Source organism: Poromitra crassiceps, assembly GCF_964638095.1.
Source record: "Poromitra crassiceps genome assembly, chromosome: 18".
Classification (NCBI taxonomy): Eukaryota; Metazoa; Chordata; class Actinopteri; order Beryciformes; family Melamphaidae; genus Poromitra; species Poromitra crassiceps.
Window position 1 is genome coordinate 14280258 of NC_139636.1, and position 20122 is coordinate 14300379.

Consider the following 20122-nt stretch of genomic DNA (forward strand, 5'->3'; position numbering starts at 1 on the left):
TAGAACATATATATAATATATATATATATATATATATATATATATATATATATATATATATATATATATATATATATATAGTATTGCATGTCCAGAGAAGCATAGACGTTACAGTATGTCTGCATGGTGTCTTGTTACAAACAGAAACATGCCATGAGAGAGGGGGGGAGGCAGGAGGGGGAGAGAGAGAGTCAGGGGAGAGAGGGAGGGTTGGGGAAGCATATGAGGGGACAGCTCTGGTCTCACTACCTGAGGAAAAGCACTTCAAGGGCACTGGAGTCACACAAGCCCCAGTCCAGAGGAATGCCACAGCCGCAGTAACAGAACCCAGAGTCACAGCCTCCCTCTGCCTGGATCAATACTGAACCTGCTTAGACAAAGGTAAAGTATGGCACTGTTATTTATTTGTAACTCGTAGAGTTCTGCATGTATTTTTATATGTAGAAGTTTTGCTGGTTGCAATGTCTCACCTTTTGCTGCATGCCGGTAAACTACATAAGCGTACAATGAAAATGATTGCTGCATAGCTACATATAAACGTACAATGAAAATGATAGATTATCGACATTTTGTTTCAATGTGTTCTGTGCTGTGTGTGCCAATTATTACAAAAACGTCTGGGTAAAACCCATGTCATTGGCCAGTTACAGGCCAGAGTAAAGGGCTGAGAAATCATTATTTAGGCCTTTAGTTTTTATATGTACAGTAATGCATAGCGACTCTGCTCTCACTCAATACTGCTCAGTACTCAATACTAATAGATTCTGTTATTTCGTAATACAAGTGAGTCTCACTGTTGTCTGGACTGCGCTGTGTTTATATTTTCATGCCCATCTGAGGCCAGAGCACATGAGCACATGCGTAACCAGCACACCGCTATATCTGGCTGGTGAACTTTGTCCCACTTGGTGACTGTCCAGTCATGTGACATGGAAAAAGAAATCCTAGACTGGCCCTCCAGGCCATAACCAGGAGTGATTTATAAACTCAAAACATTATTTTGGAATTGAACAAAGACTTTATATCCATGAGACTCTACAATTTAACTACCGGTATTCCCATTGTACAAAAATAAAAATAAAATATATAAAAAAAAATACGAACATCTTTAAATCCCATATCACTCTAACTCCACTATGTCTACTATGTTTTCTTTTTCAATCTTTCCGAAAATGTCATAACGAACATCAGCTTCTATAAGCAGGTGACTTTTATAAAGAACCTGCCTGCCTGGTCAGTGACATTATAAAAGTGAATACCTGAAAGGTCTGTTGTCTGAAAGGTCTGGTTTAATGGTCAAGATTGAACATGCTAAAATGAACTACATTGGAAAGTTGAAAAGCACCTTATCTTCTCAGCAGCTTTATTCATGGGCATTCTTATGGGATAAGAAAGTAAATAAATACTAGTACTAATGCTAATACTTTAAATAGAGTAGTAGTTTGAAGATATGGGACAAGGACATAGAGAAACTAGGGCAAAGATCAGCGTGAATGAAAAAGCAAGGTGAAATGACAATGACTTCTTAGTTAGGGATGAAGCTCAACATAGATTCACCCAGTCCAGGGACCAGTTGCATGAAGCTAGTTTTTTAGTATAAGTTTGAGTTTAAAACGTTGTTGCTATGGCAACGGGTCGCCCTAGCAACAAGTTTAAATACTGAAGCTGTTTCAGACAAGACGACAAAATCTTTGGTTTTATGGAAAGATCTGAAGAAGAGAGAGTCTTTAGAGACAGAAACAACAATTGGAGATCTACAACAATTAAGTCTAAGACTAGGTCTATCTTTATGCAACTGGCCACATATTCGGAATGATTAATATTTGAGGATAAACACTATTATAATAATCTGCTAATTCATGTTTGAATTTATGTCATGTAAACAGTTGAATCTGCCTAATAAAAGTGTATTTGTACACCAGTTATTAGTTCTGATCTACCACTGATGTTTGACACCCCCCCCCCCCCCTCCCACTCATAGTTAGTTATTTCTACTCAGAAGGCTGGTGACTCAAAAACCTTCCCTATGTTTTCCATGTTAGGAGGGCCATACAGAGATGGCAGAGGCGCATCAGGCGGTGGGCTTCGAGTTCACCGTGCGCCCAGACGGTTTGGACCTTAAATTGAGTCAAGAGGTCATCAGAAACATCTACCTGTCAGGAGTGACAGCATGGAAAAAGCGAGCCATACAATTCAAGGTACAATAGCGACCAGAGCACTTAATTAAGGTCTAGCTCTTTTTTGATCAGGCTTTAACAATGTGAAGTCACTCAATAAGGTGAGTCACCTTTTAGAAACATTTTTATTTTATTTTTTAGAAACATCTTAATGTACAGCATCACCTCGCTAAGAAATATGCTTAGATACTTTCAACAGCTGTAAATATCTTTTGCTTTGACCTCTCAGTCTAGAACATGAATGCTGAAGATTCTGGCTTTTATGGAATCTAAGCCGAAGTCCACTTTGTGTGTTTCCTCCTCAGAATGGTGTGTTAGCTGGAGTCTACCCTGCCAGTCCATCTAGCTGGCTAATAGTGGTGATTGCCATATTGAGCACCTTGTATATCCGGATAGACCCCTCTCTAGGAATGATTGATAGCATCAAGGAAAACCTGCCATGGAGGTACATCCAGTATATTTTTGTCACCTCTGTCATTCTCATGGTTCAGTTTCTGTAGGTTCTCTAGTCTAGAATATGTAGTACACATATCCAACAGGCATAATGCTTACTTACTTATTTTTTAACCTCCATCCTTTATGAATGACGTGTAACAAGGCTAGCGTTGTGCCTTCTCTGAGCAGAGCCTGTATGTCAGTGCAGACCCGGACAGTGCTGAGTGCCATCTTGTTCGCCTCAGCTCTGTGGCTGTTCCTCATCTACCTGCTGAGATACACCCTCAAAGGCCTGCTGTCCTACCACGGGTGGATTTTTGAATCCCATGGAAAGATGACCACCTCTACCAAAGTGTGGCTGGTGCGTCTGTCCACTTCTGTCTGTCTCTCATTCTGTCAGTCAGTCTTTTTAATTATATATATATATGCCATTTAACTCGCTGGCTGCCTAGCCCTAGACAATAATGTGTCCCTCACTCTGACTCAGCATAGAGCAGGGATTTTTCAAAGTCTGCGTTTGTGGGCCTCCCCTCAGACAAAGTTTGGAAAAAGCGCCCCAAACTTATTTTACTTGCTTAGTGTTGCAAAATTCCTGGATGCCTATGGGATCATGATTATTATTACGTTAATTGATCCCATAGACACTCGACAATTAAGCCAAGATAGCCTGAAATTGCTGTTTGCCATACTTCAGACTACACCTACATTACACAAAGGTCTGTCTGAAGGCATTTATTTGTTTGTGACTGTGGGAAAATGGGCGAAACAGTAACATTCCACAAAACTACTGTATCTCTGAACTATCTCTTTAACCAAATCACACACACAATTAGGCTATTCTATCTGATCTCCTTTTGATAACTAATGTAATAACTAATGTACTATGTTTTCACTTCCATTCACTGAACCTCCCCTGAAACAGTTTGGAGCCCCCCTGGGGAGGCCCCGCCTCCCACTTTGAAAACCTCTGGCATAAAGGCGACCCGATGTTTCCCAAAACAAGTTCAACACGTTTTTGTTGTTTTTTTTCTGTTGTTTCCAGAGCCTGGTGAAGATGTTCTCTGGGCGCAGACCGCTCCTCTTCAGCTTCCAGGCCTCCTTACCCAGGATGCCTGTGCCTAATGTGGATGATACCATTCATAGGGTGAGGCTTATGTGTGGGTGGGGCCTAATGTGGATGATACCATTCATAGGGTGAGGCTTATGTGTGGGTGGGGCCTAATGTGGATGATACCATTCATAGGGTGAGGCTTATGTGTGGGTGGGGCCTAATGTGGATGATACCATTCATAGGGTGAGGCTTATGTGTGGGTGGGGCAATGGCCGACAGCCTGACAATGACTGCAATGGCATCAGACAGTATACTGACCTTCTGTGACCAAAACACTGCTTCAGTAGCCTCTCTTTAAATGGATTACAAGGAAACACAATTTATCATCGTGTGTATTTTGACAAGTTAGTTTCTTGCCTTGAAATCCTGCGAACATGTCAAATCTGGCCTAGTCTCACTTGCCAGACTTCCCTCTCTGCCGGGAGAGAAGTCTGGCTGCATGGAAACAGGCTGCTGGTATAAGAGAAGTCTGGCTGCATGGAAACAGGCTGCTGGTATAAGCTCTGCCATTGGTGCCGTCCATTTCAGTCGGCAGCGGAAGAAAATCCCTTTCCGCTCCCTGCAAGCTCTACCATTGGCTCCGACCCGCTCCGACTGATCGGCTATGACCATATATGGATTTCCTTTCCGCGACGAATGTGTCTATCTCAAATGCCTCTGCCGCTGTGAAACAACATCATCAACAATGCTAGCTCGTTGCTACACGCTGAAAACGATTCGATCTGGAATGTGCCTGCTTGGTACTTTCGGTGTAAAGGTAAACAGAGCCTTCCCCCCCGTTATACCAGAGTGCCAGCCAGTACAGACAGACACTTCCCCATTGCAGGGAGAGAGTCTGGCAAGCGAGACCAAATCTGGCCATGATTGGTAGCAATTTTACAAACCATGCCACATGGGCTACAGCTAGAGGTACTTCAATGTCTGCTGCTTGGTTTCCGCCAGATGTAGTGCTGCTTTCTATATAAAATACATGATAGCAACAGTCCCTTGCACTGACTGACACCGTACACTGCGTCTTCTCACAGTACCTTGAGTCCGTGCGTCCTGTGCTGGACGATGAACAGTACAAACAAATGGAGATTTTGGCCAATGACTTTAAAGATTCCAAGGCTCTCCAACTCCAGAGATACCTCATCCTCAAATCCTGGTGGGCATCAAATTATGTAAGTAGCGGTGGGGTGGTCGGCTCAAAATTGGAACTACAATCAATCAGAATCAGAATGTCAGATGATGTGTTACCTGATGAATGTCACATGACGTGTTACCTGATGTTGCCTGTCCTAGGTAAGTGACTGGTGGGAGGAGTACATCTACCTCAGAGGCAGGAGTCCGATCATGGTCAACAGTAACTTCTATGTTATGGTAAGACAGACTGCCACTGCTCATGTTATACCATTGTAGTAGTACACTAATGTTACTTAGTTTTTGAGTGAACACATGAGAAAGAAACTTCAGAGTTTTTTTTTTTACTCTGAAGAAGACACTTTGTGTGTCGAAACGTTAGTCTGCTTGCACTTATTAAATTGCCTTAACTTTGACCGTGTGCTCCAGATTGTTTCTTTCTCACGTGTTCACTCAGTCCCCTTTTCTGAGAAGCACCGGTTGGGCGCAGTTCGTCAGCTGAAGCGCGGATTTCCCTCTGTGTTACTTAGTTTTTGTATGTGGAAATAAGATATATCCATTATGAGTGCTGAGTAAAAACGAAAGTCAGTATAGGAATAAAAAAGATAAAGGCAAAGATGACAAATATTACTTATTTGGTCCTTGAATGCCTGCAACCAAAATAATAATTGGAGAATATCTCAATTTCTTTGATTTGTATTTGTGTTCTGCTCTCTGTTTCATGATTGTATGTTTCTGCTGGGTTTATCCGTGTGTGTGTGTGTGTGTGTGTGTGTGTGTGTGTGTGTGTGTGTGTGCGTGCTTGCGCGTGTGTGTTTGTGTGTGTGCGTGTGTGTGTGTGCGTGTGTGTGTGTGTGTGTGTGTGTGTGTGTGTGCGTGCGTGCGCGTGTGTGTGCGTGTGTGTGTGCGTGTGTGCGTGTGTGTTTGTGTGTGTGCGTGCGTGCGCGTGTGTGTGTGTGTGCGTGTGTGCGTGTGTGTGTGTGTGTGTGTGTGTGCGTGTGTGCGTGTGTGTTTGTGTGTGTGCGTGCGTGCGCGTGTGTGCGTGTGTGTGTGTGTGTGTGTGTGTGTGTGTGTGTGTGTGTGCGTGCTTGCGCGTGTGTGTTTGTGTGTGTGCGTGTGTGTGTGTGCGTGTGTGTGTGTGCGTGTGTGTGCAGGACCTCTTGTACGTGACCCCGACACACCGGCAGGCTGCGCGGGCAGGGAATGTGGTCCATGCCATGCTGCAGTACAGACGCAAGCTGGAACGAGGAGAACATGCACCGGTAACTCTTCCCTTCCATCATCTCCCAATCCTCCACTACCAAGCCTGTCTGTTTCCCCAATAAATCATCTTCTGACTTCCCTGCCCTCGAGTTTGACCTCATGGATGATCTCGTTATTTCTCCCCTTCAGTTGAGGGCTTTAGGGATTGTCCCCATGTGTTCCACTCAAATGGAGAGGATGTTTAACACCACCCGCATCCCTGGTGTTGAAACAGGTAAGCACTGGCTAAAAGCAACTGCACAGGCTTGTAGAGTTTTAACAGTGACTAAACCCCACCCAATACTCTGGTGAAGCATGACACCTAATGGTGAAAAGTAGGGTACTGCACTGGTATCTTCTGCTATTGGGCTGGTCTTTGAGCCAGTTGATGTCACCTTCTATTTAGTGCAACAGGTGACATCACCGGGCACACAGACCAGCCAATAGCAGAAGGGCAGTTCAGTACCCTATGTTTCACTATGCACAACAAATTTGGATTTTGGGCTTATACTCTGGGTTCAAGTAGGAGTATGTGTGTGTGTGCGGGTGTGAGTGTGCGTTGCTTCTTAATTGATAAATACTTGTATTCTACCAATATTCTACCCTCTTCCCTTGTTGTCGCCTCTCTACCGCCATGCATTTCCTCCTTTGTCCAGACGGCCATTCTTCTTTCTTGCATTACAGACATTGTGCAGCACCTGACTGACCGTAAGCACCTGGTGGTCTACCATAAGGGCCGATTCTTCCAGGTGTGGCTGTACACTGGAGGGCGCCACCTCTTACCCAGTGAACTTGAGACCCAATTTCAGAGGATCCTCACTGACACAGCAGAACCCCAACCTGGAGAACTCAAACTGGCTGCCCTGACCGCAGGAAACAGGTAGACAAACACGCGCATGTACGCATGCACACACAGGTATACACACACACACACACACACACACACACACACACACACACACACACACACACACACACACACACACACACAGCAGATGAGAAAGTGGGAAAGTGTCTCACTGTGAATTCCCTCTCCAGAGTGCCGTGGGCTCGGGCTCGTATGAAGTATTTCAGCCATGGAATAAACAAGGTGTCTCTGGACGCCATCGAGTCGGCCGCCTTCTTCCTGACGCTCGATGACGAGGTGCAGGGTTACGACCCCGCCAAGACCGCGTCACTTGACAGTTACGCCAAGTCCCTGCTGCACGGGAAATGTTACGACAGGTAGGCAGAGCGGAGTCAAGGGAAGGACTCTGCTGTTGGCTATAGTGCCCACAAAGCTTTGAGCGTTTCTCTATTCAACCTCTCGTTTTCTCTCCTATAGGTGGTTTGACAAGTCGTTCACCTTGATCTCTTACCCAAATGGTAAAATGGGCGTGAACACTGAACATTCGTGGGCCGATGCACCAATTATAGGCCACATGTGGGAGGTATAAAAAGAAATATGTGCTGATATATGTTCAAGCTAAAATAAATAAATAAATCCAAGGTTTTTTAGAAGTATTTTTCATTCTTCGATCTGTGTTTATGCAGTATGTCCTTGCAACAGACTGCTTCCATCTTGGCTATACAGAGGAGGGACACTGTAAGGGCGATGTCAACAAGGGCTTGCCACACCCCAACCGACTACAGTGGCAGATTCCAAAGGAGGTAAAAGCTAACCTCATGTATTATTACCATTGAACTATTTTTGATTTTAGTTGTGGTTTAATTCGGGTTGACTGTAATACAAATGATGTCTTTTCTCCCCTTTAGTGCCAAAAAGTCACTGAGAGTTCATACCAAATTGCCAAGCAGATAGCCGACGACGTGGACTTCCACGGCTGTCTGTTCTCTGAGTTTGGGAAAGGCCTGATGAAGAAGAGCAAGACCAGTCCCGATGCCTTCATTCAGATGGCCCTGCAGCTGGCACAGTTCAGGGTAGGCTGCCACCCAGTGGCCTTTCACAGCAATCCCACACTCACATTGAATGAATATGCATTACTGTTATTTCTCACTGTTGTGTTTTGAACGTCTCATTGTCGTGTAGTGATTGCTCCACAGTTGTTCCACAGTTCCACAATCACTAAATGAGACTTCATCTGTCTGCATGACAGGATCAGGGAGTGTTCTGTCTGACGTATGAGTCATCCATGACTCGTATGTTCAGAGAGGGTCGGACGGAGACGGTGCGCTCCTGCACCTCTGAGGCTGTCGCCTTTGTCAGAGCCATGGAGGACGCGGGTGCAACAGTGAGCAACACACACACATGCACGCATGCACACACACACACACACACACACACACACACACACACACACACACACACACACAGTCTGATCTGCTGGCCACTGAGTAGCTCCACTGGAGGCTGGAGCGGTTGCGGTTAAGGGCCTTGCTCAAGTGCACCTCAGTGGTGCTAATGAGGGAGGGGCAAGGGCTGCTTTTTCACTTTCCCCATCCACTGCCCACAAATTAAATTGATAATACAATATATAACATGCAACCCCTGAACTGTGAGTGTTATGAATTATATAAATGTTAATTGATAATTGATAAGTTATACATGGTATCGCACAGTAGGTAAGTGGTAATATATACACGAATAGTAGGTACAGTGGTAGTGCAGTGATGAGTGCAATAAAACTACAACAGTCCAACAATGGTACGATATCTATAGTAACACAATAAATACAGCAGCGTATCACATGCATTCATCATTCAAGTTTATTTGATAATGCCCTTTTAACAGCCCAAAGATGCTCCATTGACTCTGACTTCTACACATGTCTCCAAATGTGTAGACTACTATGTTAACTTGGATAACTTTAACTGTATTGCTTTACCAGTGAGTCCCCATTCTTATATTGTATGATCGCTGTACCTGCTTTAGCACTTAGTCCCCATTCGTTGTCAATGCTGCCACCTAGTGGCACACAGTCAACATTACAGTGTGACTAACAAATTAACAAACTAATAACTAACTAATTAACGAATGTAGACCGATCCATAGTCCCTCTCTTTTGGTGGGGGGGGGGGGGGGGGGCAACAATTGAGGTTTCTCCAGAGTAAACAGACTTTGAACATAGTTGACGTCAAACGTGTGCACTGCCAGTGCCAGGTTAACCGCTTCTAATAGTCTGCCTGCAGGTATGAGAGGTCACCCTGTTCACACTAGGACGTGGTGACCAAGACCCAGAAACACTGTCCTCTCCTCTGAACCCCCTGATGTGGCACAGAAAGTTAGCCTGCCACCCACATTAAAGCAGAGAGAGTCTATCTGATATTAATATGAGATGCAAAGGTTTGGATAATAAGATGTGTTGTTGGGAGCAGGAAGAAGCTTTTGGTGTGACTGTTTCTCTGTTGTTTTTGTGATCAGACCGCCCAGAAACTTGCCCTATTCCGAAAGGCAGCAGACAAGCACCAGAATATGTACCGACTGGCGATGACTGGTTCTGGCATCGACCGCCACCTCTTCTGCCTCTACATCATGTCCAAATACCTGGGTCTCGACTCTCCATTCCTTAAGCGGGTTAGTGCCATGATTGTGGCTGCATGGATAGATAGATGTACAGTACAGATTTAAACCTGAAACATCTTTTCCTTTTTCTCGTGGTCTTTCTCCTTTCCAATCTGCCCTTTTGCCATGCAACACTACAATCATGTTTCTTGATTTCTAGGTTCTCTCAGAGCCGTGGAAGCTGTCCACCAGTCAGACTCCTCAGCAGCAGCTCAACTTAGTCGACATCAACAAGTTCCCTAAATATGTAGGCGCCGGCGGGGGATTTGGCCCAGTGAGTTCACAAAATATATACAGCCACAACGTCCCACTACCCCTGCCCCTTACCTGGGATGGTTTTGTTTTGTACAATGAAATATCAGCACCTCTCCTCTGCCCCCAGGTGGCTGATGATGGTTATGGTGTGTCTTATATCATTATTGGAGAAAACCTGATCACATTCCACATCTCCAGCAAGTTCTCCTGCCCTGAGACAGTAAGAGCACCAAATGAGAGGTTTGCATATTATACAGCTATTTAGCTTTTGCCATCTTTATAAACTCAACTGTGTCTCTGTGTCTCTCTTTTGCCTCTCTGTCTTGTCTGCAGGATTCATTCCGTTTTGGTCAGAACATTCGGAAGGCCATGCTGGATATCCAAGCACTTTTTAAACTTGAAAACCACAAGAAGACACATCTGGAAAATGGGAAAAAGGAGATATAAGGGAAACTGCAGGATGGAAGGCTGAATCTGTCTCAGATCAGATGCAACCTGCACAACTTTTTTGGCCATGTTTCATTCATAAAGACAAAACGATGTTCTGGAATGTTGACGTCTAAAATTCCTTGCCGGTGACAGATTGCACTTTTGATCTATATGCTTTAGATGGGTGTAAGTACTAAGTAATATTGAAAGATGCGGTATCTTTTCTTGCAACAGTTTGTTTCCGTTTGCTTATATATATATATATATATATATATATACAGTATATATATATACATATATATATTTTCCTCCATATAAAAGTGAGCAAGTGGGCTCTGTCTGTTTAAATTTTTGTCCCACTGATGATGTCACAATGCCTATGACATCAGTTCCTATGACATCATCAGTGATGTCATCAGATGATTTTGGTCAATAATGATCACTGATGATGTCACAATGTATATGACATTATCAGTGATGTCATCAGTGACATCATTATTGACCGAAATCATCATTTGACATCACTGATGATGTCATAGGCACTGATGATTTCATAGACATTATGACATCATCAGTGACAGTGATGTCATCAGTGATGCGAAGTTCAGCAATTGTGCCCTGCGCATGCCAATAGAGCAGGCGAGGCCACGTAGCAGCCGAGCTGCATGCTCAAAGGGGCCGATACCCTAGTATACTTATACATACACACACATACACATACGTGAAGATTTTTTTTAGGGCTTTGTCAATATGTGCATATGTAAACTTGTAAATATATATGCCTGAAATATTCAGTACTGTATATGTTTGGAAATGTGAATCCTTTGTTACATGTCTGTATTTATGAATTTGCTGTTCTCTATCAAATGTGTTTGTGATTTTTGATTTACAAGTAGAGAAACAACATTCTACACCCATTACACACAACTCACTCCTGCTAGCTTTTAAAGTAATTAATAAACAGTAGACAATTATATTAATCATTTGAAACGGTTTCATTATTGTGGTAACTTGCTGATAGACATGATACTATGTGTATTACTGGTCATACACACCTGCTAGTGAACAGTAGCAACAGTTTTTTTTTTAAATACAGCAAACAGAAAAACACTCCACTCTAAGAGAAAGTCGTTTTATTTTAGTTGAGATGTGGGGGGGGGGGGGGGGGGGGTTACATCTTGTTTCCATGTGAACATTTACAAAGGCCTTGCATGTGGTATCTGAACAAGATTCATCCCAACCATTACGATTAAAAAACAAAAAATCATGTGGACTCTGATCAGTTGGAAGTTTCATAACAGAAAAGTCAGTTTGCGCTCTGTACATCGTCTGGTAACATACAGCAGAACTAGATGCAGTGGAACCTGAAGGGAACAGGGGGGCGGGGTCACTGTCAAACCCATCTTATTTACAGTTGCACAATTCCATTTCTATCCATTCAATTCTATCATGCAAAGTAACTCCATACATCACATGACCTTAACAAATAGATATGAGGATAGGAAAATGTCTCCTGAAGCGTGTTAAGATTTCCTGTCATTCATGATTTCAAACCCTTTAGAGTCAGTCTAAAGGGTTTGAAATCATGTCTAAAGTTTAGACATACCAACATCAGACCTACATCAATTACATATAATCAATTTGTCAATCATGACAACAGATAATCAGGCTTGATTCGATTCCGTCAGATCAGTGCAGCTCCCAAACGGTGGGCAGGAAGAAACAATCTTGATTGAATATTTATTAGTTTCGGCGGGGGACAATACAAAAAGTCAAAGTAATTAAAAAAAAAACTTTCTGGCCAGTGGCCACACTTCTCAAACTCTTTCAAGGCATCGGTTACAGCAATGAACTAAAACTAGGCTTTATAACTGTACAAAGTGAAGGGACAAACAAAAACACCATCACATAAATCCACTTGTTTGAAGAGAGCAATTCTTAAAAAGAGCCAAAGAGTTAAGATTCAAAATGAATCAACAGTATCAGATTATTGTCTTCATCGTCATACTCTTACCAGGAGCTGACCTGCCAATCAAGCACATGTTTCTGTGAACATAGTAGAATACAACAGACACAAAAGGCAAATGGATTTTTAACTATGCTCGCTTTCTTCTCCGTTGTTATCGTGTGTATAGCTTGAGTCCATTGGGTGATGACGTGACCCCTTGGGCCACTGTGTGGGGCAGCTTTTCACGTGGATGCACACCAAACCCAGTCTTTTTTTGTTTTCTGGACATACTATATGTGTATATATTTAAACACTAGGATGGTTTTGTAGTTTATGTGTCTAAAAACACTCAGCAGAGCTCTTGGGGGTTCCCGGTCTATGATGCAGCGAAGGAAGATTAAGAAGTTGCTCCGGGGGTGGGGTTGACATTCTGGGTGGCGGCTTGCGGTGCCACCTCGATGATCCGCGGCTTGTCGATGATGCGAGCAGTGCGGTTTCCTTTCTCTACGATGCCGATGATCCACGCCTGGTGGCCCTCGCCATATTTGGGGGATTTGATCTCGGCACAGAAGCGGGCGGCTTGCTCCCGAGGCAGACAGATAAGCAGGCCTCCTGCGGGTGGAACGAGGGGAGAGATGAGTCAGCGACAAGAGGGACGAAGGAAGTTAAAAAGAAAACAGAAACCAGGACACCTGCACACACACACACACACACACACACCTGCACACACACACACACGCACGCACCTGATGTTTCCGGGCAGGTGCCGTGCATGAGTCCAAACATGTTCCCACAGGCCTTGGACACGGCAGCCATCTTGGCGAGGACCGGGAGATTGTGGATGACAAACGACACCTCCGCCCGCTGTTGCCGTGACAACGTCTGGGCGTGACCGAGGATTCCAAATCCTGTGATGTCGGTGGCGGCGTGGGCGTTGAAGGTGTGCATCAGACCGGCCGCTAGGAGAGGTGGAGAGAGAGAGAACCTTAGCAGGGCAGGAGGTTCTACGGGCTGAGAAGAGAGAGAGAACCTCAGCAGGGCAGGAGGTTCTACGGGCTAAGAAGAGAGAGAGAACCTTAGCAGGGCAGGAGGTTCTACGGGCTATGTGGGACTGAGCGCGGGCCTGTTGATACCTGTCCTGTTGAGCCGAGCCATGTTCATCATGGCCTCGTGGTACGCCAGCTCTACGTCCTCCTGGGTCACCACCAGCTTGATCTTATTCCACTTCTCAGGCTGAGAGAGAGAAAGAAAACATGCAGTGACATTAGAGGGTCTTATAACAGGGCCCGCTCAACTCAAGTCTCTTGATGTGCTCGGGGTGCAGACAGCCGAGATATGAGACGGCACCATGTCTGTCCCCTCGCTCTGTGTCCCGGAGACAGCTGAGATATGAGACAGCACCATGTCTGTCTCCTCGCTCTGTGTCTGGGAGACAGCTGAGATATGAGACGGCACCATGTCTGTCCCCTCGCTCTGTGTCTGGGAGACAGCTGAGATATGAGACGGCACCATGTCTGTCCCCTCGCTCTGTGTCTGGGAGACAGCTGAGATATGAGACGGCACCATGTCTGTCCCCTCGCTCTGTGTCTGGGAGACAGCTGAGATATGAGACGGCACCGTGTCTGTCCCCTCGCTCTGTGTCCCGGAGACAGCTGAGATATGAGCTGTCTCTCGGAGACCTGTGTCACAGCTGTGGGAAAAGAGCGGCTGTAGTTTCTATCAGTCTGGAAATCCCCGCTAATGTCACCGGTGGGTGAATTTGGGAACTTCCCACAGACAGCCGGTCAGCGAGACACAGGGCGAGTAGACAGACGTGATGCCGTCTCATAGCATGTATTCGAGAGGACCAATGATTTGAGAAAGAGATTTCTTTTCTCTAAGTGTTCCTTTATACACATTATTCATGAGTGAGCAGGGAGACTTACGATGTCTAGCCACTGGTGCACTGCGACAGCCACCTGTGTCCCCAGCGGCTTGGTCAACACCAACACGTCTCCCGGCACTGCATTGTCTGGCCTGAGACACAATCATACATCAAACAGCCTGCCAAAATCATTACAGCATAACAACAATATGAAAAGTTCTACTCGACCAGTTGTGACAAGGAGAATAAGACTATCGTTATAGCTGCTGCGCAGCAATGGGTCGTGGCCGGGGCACTGACAGAGAAGGAAATCAAATTGGAGGAAGCGATTCCTACATGATGAACTCATTGGGCTGGCAGACTGTGGTAGCAACTCCTCCCATCACGACCCAGGGGTTAAGAACCGTCTGTCCTCCTGTTACAGATGTGCCCGCCTCCTCCGATGCATCCTTGAACCCCTGGATGATCAGTGGCATGACTTTGTCTCTCTCCTGCAAACAGAGCCGGGAAGGTTAGCGGAGAACAAGAAGAAGAAACGGCCCCGGGAGCATGAAAGAACACTCATACTATGTTCTCAACGTCATGCTACTTCATAACTGTTACTGTAATTGATGTAATTTGTCATCTTATTGAAGTGACATCTTTGACTTTCAAAGACGTGGATGAACAGCTATCATTATGCATTTTATTTGTTTTGGTCTGTCTCACACACACTCACTCACTCACACACACACACACACACACACACACACACACACACACACACACACACACACACACACGCGCGTTTCTGGGTTCTTCACATACACTTGCTTTACTTTGGATTCAAAAAAAGGGTGTTTTGAATGCATCTATTGACAAATGCCGTACCTTCTCTGACATTTTGTTGCTGACACCCAGAAGCATCAGCATGTTGTCACATTCTGTCACTCCCATGGCATACAGGTCACTTAGAACATTGGCACAAGCGACTCTCCCCTGCAAGAACAAAATACTGACTAATTAAGCTGACAAAGGATTTGGTGCGTCAAGTATGTCAGATGCAATTATGATGCGGAGGACTGTTGCAATGACATCCTTGTCTGCCAGAGGTACATGCAATTAAGAGGACCATATTGGGCCGAACACAGTAACGCCCGGAAAGAGTAGATCCATACCATCATGTAGGGGTCATCAACAATGGGGTAGATGTAGTCTGTTGTCTGGACCAGTGAAAGGCCTCCATGTCTGAGAGGGATCACACAGGTGTCCATTCCTATGCCTGCAAAAAAAAAGAAAAAAAAAGAAGCTTTCTAAGTAATGTTTTTGTATGTCACAGAGTTTGTGTATGTGGGGTGACGAAAAAGGACATACCTAATCGGGGCATAACCGCCCCAAGGAACTGTTCATCTTCTTGATAGTGGTTCTCCTGTAGGGTTTCTAGCAGCTTCTGCAACACCTCTTGGGGCACCTGTGGTCAGGACAATAACCTCAGTTATTTTCATACAACCATATTCATATCTAGATAATATGTATTTTTTTAAATCAGCATGACTATATTAATTTGATTAGTTGTACAGGCGGTAATCCATCAAAGGTTAAAGTTCATGAGGAAGCCAACCTTGCAGCCTGTGCCCTTGAGCTCAGCAAAGCGTGTGAGCCTGAAATTCTTGTCCAGCTCATAGCTTTCTGGGTTAAAGGACTCTCTCACGGACATGTCTGGAGAAACTTTGGACCTTCACCACTAGAAGAACCAACAAGTAACAACAAACAAGACACACAGGAGGAAAGGGCTGATGAGAAATACCGTCTAAAATATGAAGAGCTAAAATAAGCGCTTCACAAACTGTTGAATGTATGACATAATGCGTCTTACTGGTACAATGGTGTGAGAATAAGAGTTACAGTAGATTGTAGCCTTATGCATTGTTCCAAATAATTTTTAAAACATATGTCAAGTGCCTCATAACAATAACATAACAATAACAGCAACCAAGGCAATGCCATTTTTAATTTTAGACAGTGACACACAATTGATCAAATGCTGTTGTAGGTCAGTCATTTTAATAAAAAATAAAAAAGGTTTGAAGAAACTGGCTACATTGGTGAGGTTACTTTGTGAGTAATCCTTTAATATTGACGTGCACATAATCCTAGGATGCTCAACAGTGACAAACACACACAACCTGTCAAAATAAGCCTTCGTGAGTGCAGACAGATTTTTTAACAGTAGCCGTAAACGTAACAGTAGTAGCAAACGGGATAAACGTGAATGCATGCATGTCCACTTCTAGACCTAGGCTGTGCATCGCATGTCTGGCTGATGTTTCTTTGGGCCTTTGGTTAACGTTAGGGGACTCATTGTAGGAGCGTTCAAGACACAAACCGCTGCCAAGTTCATTCAACCCCTGGGCTCTGGCTAACAATAACATGTATGCAGACCAGAAGTACAGTTAGCCAGATTTTACACTAATGCCCACTGAGCTATGACCCATAATAGGCACTGAAGTCGGAAACACAGACACTGATAGCGACAGATCTTTAGTTTGTGGCTGCTGAATTGAAAACGCAGTTTTGCTTTCCGTGCTAGCTAACACTAGTTCTTGCTAGCAGGGCAGGAGGCGATCCATGCATGAGGTGATGAGCATAAGCAGCGTGTGCAACAAAGAGCCCAGGGCCAGCCTCGTTTGTTTGCAAGCTGTAATGAATTTAAAAGGCACACCGTGTGCACGGCACATGCTAACTCTAACACACGGCTTGAAGACATAGCGGCCGCTGCTTGCACATTTGTAAGTTAGAAAGTTGTCAGAGAGAGCGCTGAACAAAAATGTCGGCGGGGGAAAAAATTAACCCTTTGCTGTCCCACGCCATGCGATGTGTGCATATTCACAGTTAGTATCAACAAAACAACGCCGAACGAGCGACTTGTGCAAAGTTTATGATGATATGTTACATTAAGAGTGTTTACAATGGCCCTATATGCTGTTTTTTGGGCAAAGCGGAGTTATATTCTTGCAACATTTCCCCTTTAATTGCTCTGACCAGTTTATCCTTACCAGTTTCACGTTAGCGGTGGATCTCCCGACAGAAGAGCGGGGACAGTACCAGAATGCATTGGGGAGGAATCGGGGAGTCCTTGAAGAAAGCCTGACTAAAAATAAGACATCTTCGTCTTCTGTCAGACGAAATTAATCGACAAATATTAAATATGCCCTACAGTATTTAACAAATCAAAAGGAATGTGCAAATTTCATAGCGATACGCCTTGAAAAAAATATATCTGGTTCACAATACAAAGAGGAAAACGCATGAGACCTCAAAGGGTCCTTTCTCAGCACTGTGGCGGCTTTGACATCCCCTTTAATGAGCGCTGAAGTCTGGCAATAAAAACTCTACAATGGAGTGTACCTTTAATTTAGTGTTTTCCCTCCAATACACAACAGCACAGCCGCACAGCACAGCAAGACACTGGATGAAATTGTTGCTTGATTCTTATAGCCGATATAATGTTTAAAATAGTCTTTTGCAAAGAATATGTGCAAATATATCGTTTTAGTCCCATTAAAACTATTACTGTATATCTCTCAAACAAAGCATTCTACTGTGCTTTTTCTGATATACTGTCTACTGATAGTTTCTGGACGTTTCTGTTTATGTGCCGATGTCTTTGTCTTGTCTTCTATAGCATAGACTGTATATTATAGTAAAGCAATAATAAGTAATAAAGCTGGTGTGTGTGTGTGTGTGTGTGTGTGTGACGTGTGTGACGTGTGTGTGTTCTGTTGTATATGTGTTCTGTAGGAAGACGAGGCCTACCACATCCGCCCAGCAGAGCTACCTGTCTATGGAGAAAGTTCTGGAAGTGTCCAAGAGGTCTGGGTCACACGTGAGTTTTTTTTTAACGTGTTTTCTTCTTTCTGCTTTCTTTTGTACAAACTGGAGATATGGCAAAGGTGGGGAGGTCAGTTGTTGTATCTTCTAATCCATACATGGGCAAAATGTGGCCCCAGGGCCGGGACCTGGCCCCTGGACCATCTCAATCCGGCCCCCAAGCTCCTCAAAGAAAAACAAAACAACCCCCAAAAACCCAATAAAAGGCAGAATTATGTTAATAAATCTCATCTGCTACAGCCATTGGATTTGTATCACTATATTATATTGCGAGATTAACAAGAAATTATCAATCACAATGGGAGAGAGGGTTAAAAATAGGGAGACTCCCGCGAAAATCAGGAGTGTTGGCAGGTATGATCTCCAATGTGCGGCCCTTCACTAATTTGATGTAAGTCAGAATGGCCCTCAGGATTTTTTTTTGCCTACCCCTGTTCTAATCCTATCAGAAAATGAGATGTTAAATTAATGTTGTAGATATTCTCTTTGTGTGTGTGTGTAGGCGGTCCACCCTGGCTATGGCACGGAGGCCTGTAAACAAGAAATGCATCATCTTCATCGGTCCGCCTTCCTCTACCATCCGAGACATGGGCATTAAGCCTTTGTTCACACCTGGCGCTTAACAGAAGCAGAGCTGAAGTTGAGCTCACGCTGAAGTTGAGCTCACGCTTAACCGGTCACACAAGAAGCACTCTCTTTTCCTCAGCGCCTCGCTCGGCACGCCTTGCCCCCGTCCACAACTTCCATTGACTTCATGCCTGGCAGCTTCACGCTTCACGCTTGGAAAATAGGACTGAATCCTGAACGATCGCTTGATTCTCATAAGAGAACGCTCATCCATAAGAGACTTGGCTTGGACTTGTGACCAAAGACTTGAGACTTGATTTGAACTTGTCCCTCAAATACTTGAGACTTGACTTGGACTTGAGCTCAAAGACTTGAGACCTGACTTGGACTTGCAAAAAATGTCTTGTGAGCATCTCTGGACTAGCACAACAACAAAATAATTTAGGGAGAAACCGCAAGCGTCAAGAATACATATTTAATGATGGAAACAATGTATTGGTATTGTACTTGCACAGTGAGCAGAAATGGGGGGGCATTCTATAATTCTATTACAGTATTTACAACAATAGCACTGAAATGCATAGACATACTGAAAAAATAAATAAATGTATGTATATACTGTGTGTGTGTGTGTGTGTGTGTGTGTGTGTGTGTGTGTGTGTGTGTGTGTGTGTGTGTGTGTGTGTGTGTGTGTGTGTGTGTGTGTGTGTGCGCGTGTGTGTGTTCATTTATTATAATTTTTTGGTCAGATCTCATAATTAAAATCTGCAAAGTTGACCAAAATATACCAAATATATTTCTCATTTGAATGTAATTTGAGGAAGCGAGGTGGATGCTGCACTACATATTACACCCACTGAAGGTTACTCAAAGGCACAATTCACACTGGACATTCCCCTTAAAACCTAACGTGTACAAAACATATGAATGCTATATACTCTTACAGTACTGAGGTTTGTTTCACACTTGTGACTGTGCTAGCCATGACATAAGAGAGAGGGATGATGACACTGCCTTTCATAATAATGTCATGTAAACAGTAAATTTCAATTTCTTAGCCATTCCACTTTCATTAACACATCCCATCTGACACATCTGTGGTAATCTGTTACTTTTGCTTAAAGTGAAGATTCGATTAGGAAATGTAGGCCTACATATGTATCAAAAAGGAAGAGAGAGAAAGAGGATGTTTATGGGGCCTTTCTGTGGGGTCAAGGGAGGGAGTGGGAGGGGAGAGAGTTTGTGTGTGTGTGTGTGTGTGTATGTGTGTGTGAGAGAGCGAGAGTTTGTGTGTGTGTGTGTGTGTGTGAGAGAGCGAGAGTTTGTGTGTGTGTGTGTGTGAGAGAGAAAGAGACAAAGAGAGGGCGAGAGAGAGAAAGAAAATGTCATTTAACCACCTATTGGATTATTTGGCCCAGTTGTATTTTTCTTCTTTACAGCCACAGTACAGAGCAGTAACTGCTGCAAAGTAAAATACCAGAAGACAAGTGGCACAATGCATCAAGTTAAAGGAGTAAAGATGACAGCAAAGGCAACAAATGTGTTGCAAGACCATGGTGGCAGAGGCCTTCAGGCACTCACGTTCCCCACTGCCAGGCCT

General features: G+C 44.2%; 2 protein-coding genes across 2 annotated transcripts; one reads left to right on the forward strand and one right to left on the reverse strand.

Annotated features, from left to right (window-relative positions):
• Positions 1-2057: 2057 nt before the first annotated feature.
• On the forward strand, positions 2058-10329 carry cpt1b (carnitine palmitoyltransferase 1B (muscle); the record flags this gene model as incomplete). Its single annotated transcript, XM_083655172.1, has 18 exons — positions 2058-2198; positions 2483-2622; positions 2802-2973; positions 3655-3756; positions 4749-4886; positions 5008-5085; positions 6000-6107; positions 6238-6322; positions 6772-6967; positions 7126-7311; positions 7412-7517; positions 7621-7737; positions 7843-8007; positions 8184-8318; positions 9449-9601; positions 9750-9863; positions 9972-10064; positions 10178-10329. The coding sequence occupies 18 exons, from the start codon at positions 2058-2060 to the stop codon at positions 10289-10291; spliced, it is 2343 nt and encodes a 780-aa protein (XP_083511298.1). The 3' UTR covers positions 10292-10329.
• Positions 10330-11433: 1104 nt separating this feature from the next.
• On the reverse strand, positions 11434-15802 carry sephs1 (selenophosphate synthetase 1). Its single transcript, XM_083655180.1, has 9 exons — positions 15686-15802; positions 15439-15535; positions 15243-15346; positions 14956-15063; positions 14422-14576; positions 14147-14237; positions 13355-13454; positions 12968-13180; positions 11434-12833 (listed from the first exon to the last, which is right to left on the reverse strand). Exons 1-9 carry the CDS (start codon positions 15779-15781, stop codon positions 12619-12621), a joined length of 1179 nt encoding a protein of 392 aa, XP_083511306.1. The 5' UTR covers positions 15782-15802; the 3' UTR covers positions 11434-12618.
• Between the last annotated feature and the right edge of the window lie 4320 nt (positions 15803-20122).

Coding starts and splice junctions, on each gene's coding strand:
- sephs1 (XM_083655180.1), bottom strand. CDS start 15,781: ATGTCCGTGAGAGAGTCCTTTAACCCAGAAAGCTATGAGCTGGACAAG. Junction 14,577..14,955: donor GCAACAAAATGTCAGAGAAG/GTACGGCATTTG, acceptor CTCTGTTTGCAG/GAGAGAGACAAAGTCATGCC. Junction 13,181..13,354: donor GGCTCGGCTCAACAGGACAG/GTATCAACAGGC, acceptor CACCTCTCCTAG/CGGCCGGTCTGATGCACACC.